At 30.9% G+C, this 10,635-nt stretch overlaps 2 protein-coding genes across 3 annotated transcripts; both read right to left on the bottom strand.

The window, feature by feature from the left end:
* Positions 1–1,080: 1,080 nt before the first annotated feature.
* LOC120260375 (transcription factor TCP20-like) lies at positions 1,081–2,611 on the bottom strand. 2 transcript variants are annotated; one of them, XM_039267842.1, is made up of 3 exons: positions 1,501–2,611; positions 1,322–1,376; positions 1,081–1,242 (listed from the first exon to the last, which is right to left on the bottom strand). In XM_039267842.1, exon 1 carries the CDS (start codon positions 2,443–2,445, stop codon positions 1,588–1,590), a length of 858 nt encoding a protein of 285 aa, XP_039123776.1. In that variant the 5' UTR covers positions 2,446–2,611; the 3' UTR covers positions 1,081–1,242; positions 1,322–1,376; positions 1,501–1,587. The 2 variants fall into 2 exon arrangements, with proteins under 2 accessions (XP_039123776.1, XP_039123775.1); XM_039267841.1 differs by having other exon boundaries at positions 1,081–1,376.
* Positions 2,612–4,945: 2,334 nt separating this feature from the next.
* On the bottom strand, positions 4,946–7,321 carry LOC120260704 (11-beta-hydroxysteroid dehydrogenase 1A-like). Its single transcript, XM_039268256.1, has 7 exons — positions 7,058–7,321; positions 6,462–6,654; positions 6,255–6,340; positions 6,018–6,149; positions 5,772–5,936; positions 5,269–5,534; positions 4,946–5,146 (listed from the first exon to the last, which is right to left on the bottom strand). The coding sequence occupies exons 1-7, from the start codon at positions 7,241–7,243 to the stop codon at positions 5,125–5,127; spliced, it is 1,050 nt and encodes a 349-aa protein (XP_039124190.1). The 5' UTR covers positions 7,244–7,321; the 3' UTR covers positions 4,946–5,124.
* Between the last annotated feature and the right edge of the window lie 3,314 nt (positions 7,322–10,635).

The raw sequence follows: 10,635 nt of genomic DNA, 5'->3' as shown, positions 1-10,635 counted from the left end.
ATTTCTGAACAAGTTTTAGATTTTGACAATATAATGTTCCATGGGAATCCAATTCTGCCTGTCTAACTTTCCAACAAAAATACAGACATTGTATGAGTTTTAAAGGATTCATAGGTATATGGACTCAAAACACATTCAAACCCAAAAAACAGTATCCTTACTGTCAGAATAATTAACTTTTAACAATATCGACATGAAAAAAAGAAGAAGGTGCTTTCAACGAAAAAATAAAAATCTTTGGCCTAGAGTAAGACTTAAACAATTCCTAATCAAGGTAAAAAACAAAGTGAAAAACAAATTCTCCTCTGAAAAAATCTGCAAATTTTTTTTACAAAAGTAATTGGTAAACAAGATGAAATTCTATTCAGTTTACAAAGGAAAATAAGATCACTTGACTGTTAATAAAACTAGATTATTAAAATGAGATACACGTAATTGAAGAGACGATATCATCAACAAATAATAGATTCCAACATTGAATAATAAAATCTTTATAATAAAAAACCTCTATCATTCACTTCAACATTGATGATGGATTTGACTGATACCAAATTCATTACACGATGAACATTAACAGAAATATTTGTCTAACACTTGGTCTATTTCCTCTTTTGTTGAGGTTTAAATAATAAGAGAAGTTGGATAACTTTAGTGTATGATCAAACCAACCCAACATAAATCTTATTGTCAACTCTTCAATCAAAAGATTCATAACCAAAACTTTCTAAGAGTCAAACCTAACAATCACGTAGAGACTGTAAACAATATATTCAACACACTCAACGAATGCCTATCAATCATCAAGAAACAAAAATCTTTTAAACCAACAATCGTACAAAAATATGCAATGAAGTCTAACGCGTTAAGGAGTTTTTTGAATTAAACCCAATTGAAATGATAGAGGTGATTTTAAAACAATATCTATGAGACTTTCCAGCTCCAATAACTAAAGCCAAATCTTATATTTTGAAGATGAATAAGAACATTAAGTTTTTCTTTAACTGAATGAGTATTTCTTGTTAACATAATGCACAATCCATTTGTACAATTTCATAATCAACTAAAATACATTCGCAAGTATGTTCATTATTACTGATTTTTTTTTCATATGTTAATGCAATGAGACAGGCATGATGACAAAAACTCTTAACAATGCTGAACAATCATTCATTCCACTTATAATAGAATGGAAACTCAATATTTATTCCTCACAAAACAAGCCGATCACAATTCATCCAAAATCTAACAATAAAAATGAAAACAAGTGAACAAACCACTTCAATGAAAAAAAGAAAAAAGAAAAAAAATCATATCTACACACCTTGAAGCAAACAAGAAATCCCCTTGCAACCTTCTCCCAGCCTCACACTATACACCTGCACATCCAAGCACCAAAACAGAAACAAAAGACCATATCACAGATTAAATAACAACATACCAGAGAGATCAAAATCCTAAATCAACAACAACAGCAACAACAACAACCAGATAATTAATTACCCATATGAGAATCAAGCAAATTCTCACAACACCAAGCAAGGATTGTGAAACTGCAGAAAAATTTCTCTTTTGGTTCCAACCTCAATTTCACTGTCTTGATCCTTGTGAATCATCCACTGCAGAAGAAGACTGTTGTTGTTGTTGTTGTTGTTGATGATGATGATGATGATGCTGACGATGATGATGATGATGATGCAAATGAGCAGTTTCACCATCAACACAACCAGCAGCAGCAGCACTAGTATCACCCCTGTTCTGCCCAATATGCTGATAAAACTGAGTAAGAGCCTGAGCATTCAACACCCCAACATGCCCATCTTGTGAAAGACCAAGCTCCAGCCCAGGAACCTGTGGACCATGGGCACCACCAAGCAAAGAAGCAAAACTCATGGTTGACAAGCTTCCTCCAGGTAGTTCCAACCCATGGAACCCCACAGTCCCCAATCCAAAACCCCCTCCACCCATCCCAGGCCACACACTGGCCCAATTCAAGCCATCACCTTTCTGTTGCTGCTGCTGCTGCTGTTGTTGTTGCTGTAACCCAACAGAGCCAGAGCCACTAGCCAAGGTAGCACCAGAGGCAGTAAGGCCAGAAGCAGGGATGGTGCCAGTGCCAGTGGCAGCGATGATGGAGGGTTCAGCTTGTTGGAGCAACCACTGGATGGTTTCACCATCAGACTTATGGCCAAGTTCTCTGGTAAGCTGAAAGATCCTGGCAGCACAAAGGGCAGGCATCCTGATCCTCCTACCTCGGCCATCAACCTTGGTGTGCCTGTCCTTATTGGAGCTTCTTCTTGGTGCTAGTTGCTTCTTTTGGGGCTCCTCTTTGTCCATGTGGAGCTTGGTGGTGGTGGTGGTGGTGGTGGTAATGGTGGTGGTGGGTTCACTCTTGTTGTTGTGGGGGAGGGCCAACTCTTCCTGGCAAGTCTTCTTCTTGGGATCCATCACAACACAAGCACACACACACACTAGCAGTGGAAGTGGAGCAAAAAGTTCTGATCTTTGTGGGGTGTCCTGGATTTCAGAGAATGCTTGCAAACTTGGATTCTTTCTTATTTCTTCCTAATTAATCCTCTCTTTCCTCCTCTCCTTATTCTTCTTCTTCTTCTTCTCCTCCCTTTTTCAATTTTTTTACTATTGTTTTTTCTCTTTAATTATTTAATTATTTATTTTTTTATATATATATAAAAGAATCAATTGCTTGTGTCAGAAATGTACACAAATGAAGAGTTAATACATCGACTCATTTATATTCGGATCATACTTGAGTTGATGATCGAATTCGTCTTCTCAGAAAAGACACGAATAATCTATACAAAAGATATCGGTGTTAATAGACTAAGAGGTCGTTAACTTTATTACTATTATTTTTTAATTTTTTAACCTCCTTTTTTTCTTTCGAATTTTATAATATAATTTTTTTTATAATACATATTTTTTATTACTTGTGATGTTGCTCGTGAAGTTATTGATACAGACCCTCTTAATCGTATATGACAATCCCCTAGAGCATTTAGCAAAGAATGATTTCACTTGACTATCATTACCTAAAACTCTTTATTTTTCTTAATTTTTAAGTTGTTTGTTTAGGATAATTTATCATGTATTTTAGTTTTGTTATTATTTTACTTTTATTTATGTTATTTTTTTTATTTACTCTCATATTAATTTAATAAAGTTGTGTTTTATCTATTTTTATAAATAAAAACAAAATATATTATTGAAAACTTAATTATTATATAAACATAAAGATTATTTTAAAAGATGCATTGGCATATAAACATTATTCTTCATGTGAACGGTAAAAAGTGACAATTTTTTAAATAATTTTGTGTTAATTAATTAATTAATTAGATTAGATTAATATTAAACTAGTTGCAAATTGCTTGACTTTGTATACAATAATTCATTAGCTAAACTAGCTATGACTATGAGCACCGGATTCATATCCCATCATATCAAATCATATCAAAACATTAACACAAATCAAGGATAAACAAACCAACAAACATCATTAACATTACTTTTTTTAAAAATATATATATATATATATATATATATATATATAAGTATATTATCAATAAGCAAAGAATATGAATTGATTAAGATATTTAGGCAATAATAATCAAACAAAATAAACAAATAGTGAGAGTGGGGTATGTGTATGTTGGTGATTCCATAGATTATGAGAGTGCATCCCATAATGGAGACATGGAGGGCCACCTTCTCAAAAACCCTGAGAAGTAGCTGTTGACAAACCACACTATAACATCACATGAATTCAAAATCACTATTAAGTAAAATAATAATTATTATTTACTTTATTTGCATTCAAAGACAATGGTAAGCTGTGAGCTTTAAACTATTTGTTTGTCTTAATCATTTGGGCCACCTTCATCAAGTACATATATAAATCCTAAACTTGGGGGAGTATATATCACTTCTAACTTTACTTTCATGAGAAGGAGTGTGACATCAAGATCTCTTATTTAAGTGTCAAAAGAGTTGTTTGAGTTGGACCCCATTTGGTACAAAACTCTACTCTTGGCTTGATTACAGTGTATCTTTGCTTTCTTGAAAGAGTTCCGACATGATCTTAAGATAAGAAACATCGGTACTTGGTCTTAATTAAGATTTTAATTAAACAATGAACTTATTTTTAAGTAATTTTGCTTGTTAATTATATCTTGTTCTTCTTCCTTTTTTTAATGCATTATTTCGTGTTATTATAAAACACATAAAAGTATTATGAGATAATATTGAAAAATAAATGGTCACAAATAATTCACTATTTTTTAGAAAAAATTTCAATTAAATAAAAATTAAAGAAGAAAAATGCATGGAGTACATATATATATATACACACTTCATATAAATTAATAAATATCACATCATACATTTCATTTTTCATTTTTAAAAAAAAAAGTGGGGGAAAAACACAAATCTAATATATTTTGAGTGGCTTATTTAAAAAATAAAAAATAAAAAAGAAGAAAAAAAAAAGTTAGTTCACAAGTTGAGTGGGGGGAATAATAACACACATCAATTGATAGGCTTGGGCCAAATGAGAATCATCCGACATATTACAAAGCTCCCCTCCATGATAAGATCAATGTCACATCTTCTTGACTTGGTGTCACTTTGCCTTTGCTTGTACTCACACTTGGTTCTCCTCTTTTTATCATTTATTCCATTTATCAAACACACATATGTAAATATCTAATCTTAATAAATATTTCTAAGCTTAACTCCAAAACAAAACATTAATTTGTTCACATTGATTTTCTTGGAATGGTTCAATAAAAAAAGTAGTACAAGTTATTGATGATCATAAAGTTTGCCGACCAAGCCAAGCATATATATATATATACACATGATGTCAAAGGCTTGCTTAGAAAAGTGGCTCAGTTATAACTGCAACAAAACAACAACATCAAACGCGCCATGCAAAACAAACCATTGAGCATTTTATTTATTGAATCTCAAACAAATTTCAATGACATATATATATATAGTTCATATATGAACCATATATATAAATATAGAACATATACACTTATTTATAAACTTAAATCATTAATTCAGTGCTTCCAAGAACTAAAATATTACTGCTTATAATTAGATTCAGTCCTTAGAATTGGAAGATCTAATGGAAGATGGATACAAGAACATATACACTTATTTATAAACTTAAATCATTAATTCAGTGCTTCCAAGAACTAAAATATTACTGCTTATAATTAGATTCAGTCCTTAGAATTGGAAGATCTAATGGAAGATGGATACAAGAACTTCTTGGCACCAGATGATTCAAGAATTCTCTTGCTGAGAGTGTGGTTGAGATCTGTGCCTGGTGTTGTGCCATAAAAGCATTGAGAGAACCAGTTGATGACTTCAGGAGCCACACACATTATCATGTTGAAAGGTCTGTACCAAGATGGCCATGTCACATACTCATCTCCTCTGCATGCACTATCCACAATGACCTCTGCACACTTATCAGCATATCCAACTGGAAATGGGCCAACTTGTACCTGCTCATCATCAAAATCAATATAATTCAACATTATATTATGTTTGAATTTAATCCTCAACTTATATAATTAACCAGTTAATTAAATCGGTAAAAATATATATAGATTTGGATTGATATATATAAATATATTTTGTACTGTTGTTTGTTTCTCTTTCAATAAATCTGTGGTTTATCTACACTTATTTCAAAAAAAAAAAATATATATATATATATATATATAAATATATATACTTACGTCTCGAACTTGTTCATCGATCCCGACTTCACCTCCTTGCTTGAGAACCTTGCCTTTGGTTAGCTCCGATGCGACATAGCCAGGACATACTATTGTGACGCGAACTTTCGAACCTAATTCTGACCGAATTGTCTCATAGAACCGAATTAATGCAGCCTTGCTAGCCTGAAATATCACAATTAATTAATTTGGTTATATATCTTAATTTGATCATGAATTCATGTTAATTTATTGATTGATTCTTACATTATAGAAGCTCATTCTAGCCGTAGGAACTTGGCCGGCAATGGAAGCAGTCACAATAATGTTTCCATTGCTATTCTTTAGGTGTGGAATTGCATAGTATGTTGGATATACAGAACCCCAAAAATTCACATCCTGAGAAAAACAAAGGTTATGTTAAACCTTATAATTGTTAATTAGTTCACATGATTTAATTCATAACGGCAAGATTTAATTTAATTAGTATATATTTATAATCACCATGAGCTGAGTGAAAGCTGAAATGTTGGTGATTTCTTCAAACAAGCAACAAGACCAGATGCCAGCATTAGCAACAAGATGATTCACTGAAGATTATAAAAGGGAAAAACATAATAAAAAAAAAAAATTCAATGAATGATCGAATGCTTAAACCATTAGTGTTAATTATATATATATGTGCTCAAAGAGTATATATCATGTTCTTACATTTTCCAAAGTGCGAAATAGTTTCATCGATAACTCGTTTCGACTCGCAGGAGTCTGAGACATCGGCAGCAATAACAAGCACATCCGGAGAGCCCATCTCTCTGGCATTCTTTGCTACTTCTTTGAGAGCATTCTCCCTCCTTGCAACAATTACTAGTGAAGCTTGTCGCTTAGCATATTGATATGCCAGTTGCTGAAAAGTTCAGTAGTTTTCTATTAAGATTTTAGCTCATGCATATATATATATATATATATATTAATATACATACATACATATGTATGTATGTATGTATGTATGTATAAGATTATAAAACTTAATGAGAAAATGAATTGGTCGGCGGAAAAAGTCTCAAAGTAATTAATTTGTGTCTCCGTGAAACAAGCTCTTTAATTTCTTTTATTTGTAACTGTGACTTTGCAAGTTGTGAAGTGACTTTTTGTTTTCAAAGCAAGTGGACAAACTTTAAATTCATTTAAAAAGAGAATAAGAACAAACTGAATAAACTTGGTGGAAAAAAAAGAAGAAAACATATATGCATACTAAATTTAACAAAGGTATGAGAAAGAAAATGATGAAAATTATTGAAATAATTAACCTCTCCAATGCCAGAAGAAGCACCGGTGATGAGAACCACCTTGTCTTTCATGTCCTCCATAGTAAAAGGCTTGACAAAAACAAAGAGCACCAACCTCCACAAGTAGGATATTGGCAAGTAGAAAACTAAGAACACTAGTATCACCAAGTGCATCAGTATGCTTAGGCAACCATTCATGAACTCCATAGAAAAATAATTTGAAACAGAGAGAAAGATTGATAGAAAGAAGAGAAAAAGAGAGGAGGGGAGAGAGTTGAGAGCAATTGGTTTGAGGAGGAGAAGAAGGAAGTAAGATCTTTATTTATGAACACATGCAAGAGTTGGTGGGGTCCTCTCGTGAAGCACGTATCTCATTGAACGTTGCCCATCTAATTCCACCTCCCCATAATCAATACATACACGGTTTAGCCAATTAGGACTAGCTCTAGCTAGCTTGTCCATATATAATGTATATACACCCTTTAATTTTACCTTATTCCGTATGTTTATTTTATTATACATACACTGATACACATGAGAAGTTGTTTTGCTTAGGCCAACGACCATTTGGTTTATTGGCATCGAATCCCTTATGTAGGATGTTCGTCTTGAGTGTCGAGCGTGGCTCTCCGAGTTCGATCCTCATCTCGCGCAAAATGAGAGCACGGTTCGGTGGTGAGCGTGATTCCCCCACGTGTTCGTCCCTGGGTTCTGACGCTTGTCCTTTTTTTTTTAAAAAAAAAATAAATAAATAAATTGTTTTGCTTAGATGGTCCATCCAAGTAGAACTTGAACTAGACAGAGTAGTGGCTTAATTATGAAGTTGGCTGATAATATATATGTATATGTATATGAATATGTATCTTAGATTAATTGAGAGGGATATACATGATAGCATGAGTAATATAAACTATAAGTTGGTTAGATCTTGTAACAATAGTGTTGGCCATGTAACCTAAGTTGGTATGCATATCTTAAGTTGATAAACCTAACTTAGAAGTAGTTCTAGACAGTTGAGGACTTTTTTCTATTGAACTAGAAGAAGCCATGATCATGCAACTGTTTTATATAATAATGTATTGATTTGCTTGTATTGTTCACCGTATTTAAAAACCAAGCTTTGTTAATTATATATAGTACTATTTCATGCTTTTTAGATATTTAGGTTGCCGAACTTATAATGACAACTTTAAAGTTATTATTACTTGTTGACCTTTCAGTGTCTTTGACTAAAAAGTAATTGTGCTTTCTTATTGGACTTTTCTAAGATCACCAGCTCTTATTATTTTTTATGAAATAATTAATGCAAAGAAGTTTGAGTCTAAGAACGTTATCTTATATATATACACACACGCATATATAATAGTAATTAATAATTAAAAACAAAGAATGCCTAGTTAAATCCTCTAGTTCAATTAGAGATAAAGAATCTTTATTTAAATCCTTTAGTTCAAGGACTAGACTGATACATTAGTTTTTATTTATTTATTTTTATTTATTTACTTCATCCCTTATTATGGTTAACATGAGACTAGATGGATTTGGAGAAACCTTGGAAGACCTATTCTTATTTTATAAACTTTTGATTAGGTCAACAACCAATGAGCATATCTAACTCAGTAAGAAATCAAAGTTAATGAAGTGATTTGGACTCCAAAGAATTAATATCAAATCTTTGAGTAAGACAGTATAATTTATGTTTTAGACTTTTGATCTTGAGTTGTCCAAGACAATTGTTCTATAAAGTCATTTAAAATCAAATTAAAATTTAAGTAGGAGTAAATTTTGAGAACACAAACAATTTTTTAAGTAGATTTTGACTATTTATATTTATACTAGCAACCCATTCAAATTAATGACATAGTTGAACTTCAAGAAGGAAGAATTGCTTTCTAAAGTCTTCAAGTTTGACACAAAATTTATTATTTGAAAACAATGCTTATTTTTTTTTATTTTTTTCGAATCAACAAATTAAAGATAATTTTATTTTATGATAAATTGCAAACTAAGCTAGTACGAATTATGTGTATGTCATTCAAATTGCGGCAATTATGTCTAAGTCAATTAGGGCCGGTCTTAATTAGTAAAAATGGAGTTCATAATTTTTTTAAAAATAATTTTTATTAAATAAAAAATTTCATAAAAATTCATTATTAATAATCATAATAAATAAAATTTTGATATGAAAAAAATCTAGAGAGTTGGAAATTTTTTTATTTTTGTATATAATCTACCTATAATGTATAAAAAAACTCATTGATAAAATAATATTATGTGGATAGGATAATAGTAATAAAAATTTAAAATATAATTAAAAAATAATAAATTGTGAGACTCTAGTATAAGACCAAATTGATTGCATATTGACATCATTATAAATTAAATTTTTATTGTTTAAAAAAAAAACTTAAAATTTTTAAATATAAATTTTAAATATGATTCTTAAAAAGAAAAAAAAAATATTCGGAGACCTAAAAAATTATTGGGCTTATTATAAGATGAAATTAACTATAGTCTTGTAAATTAAGTTTATAATTTAAAAAATATTTAAAAATTTCAAAATTAGAAAAATGTGATAGGATAATAGTAAATAAGAATTTTAAATATAATTTTTTTTAAAAAATTGAGGATTAGAAAATTGTGGAGCCCTATTATAATACCAAATTTATTAGATATATTGATAATATTAAATTTTATAGTTTTAAAGAATAGTTAAAATTTTTAACAAATAGTAAAAAATTAAATATAATTTTTAAAAAATATAAATATAATTTTTAAAAAATATAAATTATATAGGTTCTTATTAAATGTGAGGCCCTAGCTTAGGCCTTAGTCTCGTATGCCTAGTGCCAGTCCCGAAGGAAGTCATTCAAATTAATGCCACAAGAAACGACAACTTATATATATATATATATATATTAGTGTTTTTATCATCTACTCTTATTGTTTTTAAAGTGAATAAACCGACAATATTTATTACTAAAAATCTGTAATTGCACAACAATAAAGAGTTACCTTTTTAGAAATGTTTTTGATTGCTAATTTGGTCATATTATTTTGATAAGATCAAAAGTTTTTTTGGGACCCCAATTGCATCTTTTGTGGGTCAATTGATGAAGGGATGGTTAGAAGATAGATGCCAACCAGAACCCAACCAACTAGCATTGAAAGAAGCAAATCAATGGCACCTTATAATGCGACCCTAACTTAGGACGTCTGTCCATTTTTTAAGGACCCTTTGTCTTGCATGAACATGCCCATCCCTTTCCATGCACCGTAGGTGAATGCATAACAAAAAAAATTCAATGCCTTTCATAAATGCATGCAAAATTATAAATATATCGTGAGATGATGGATTGCTTTGTTTTTTTTTTAAAATGGATAAACCACATTCATTACTAAAGAAAATACCAGTACAAATTTCTACTAAAAGTAGAAAAAGAAACAACACAACACAATAGAAACAGACCAACCCAGACAATTAGAAGTGGTTACAAAAAGAGACAACTCAAAACACAATAGGAGAAAGGCCCTTCCTCCTAGGGACACCACCACCACAGTCATTACCCCACAATCTGTTTCTGATGCTTTTCGGGAGC

Source organism: Dioscorea cayenensis, chromosome 5 (assembly GCF_009730915.1).
Source record: "Dioscorea cayenensis subsp. rotundata cultivar TDr96_F1 chromosome 5, TDr96_F1_v2_PseudoChromosome.rev07_lg8_w22 25.fasta, whole genome shotgun sequence".
Classification (NCBI taxonomy): Eukaryota; Viridiplantae; Streptophyta; class Magnoliopsida; order Dioscoreales; family Dioscoreaceae; genus Dioscorea; species Dioscorea cayenensis.
This window is presented reverse-complemented; position numbering and strand designations above follow the sequence as displayed.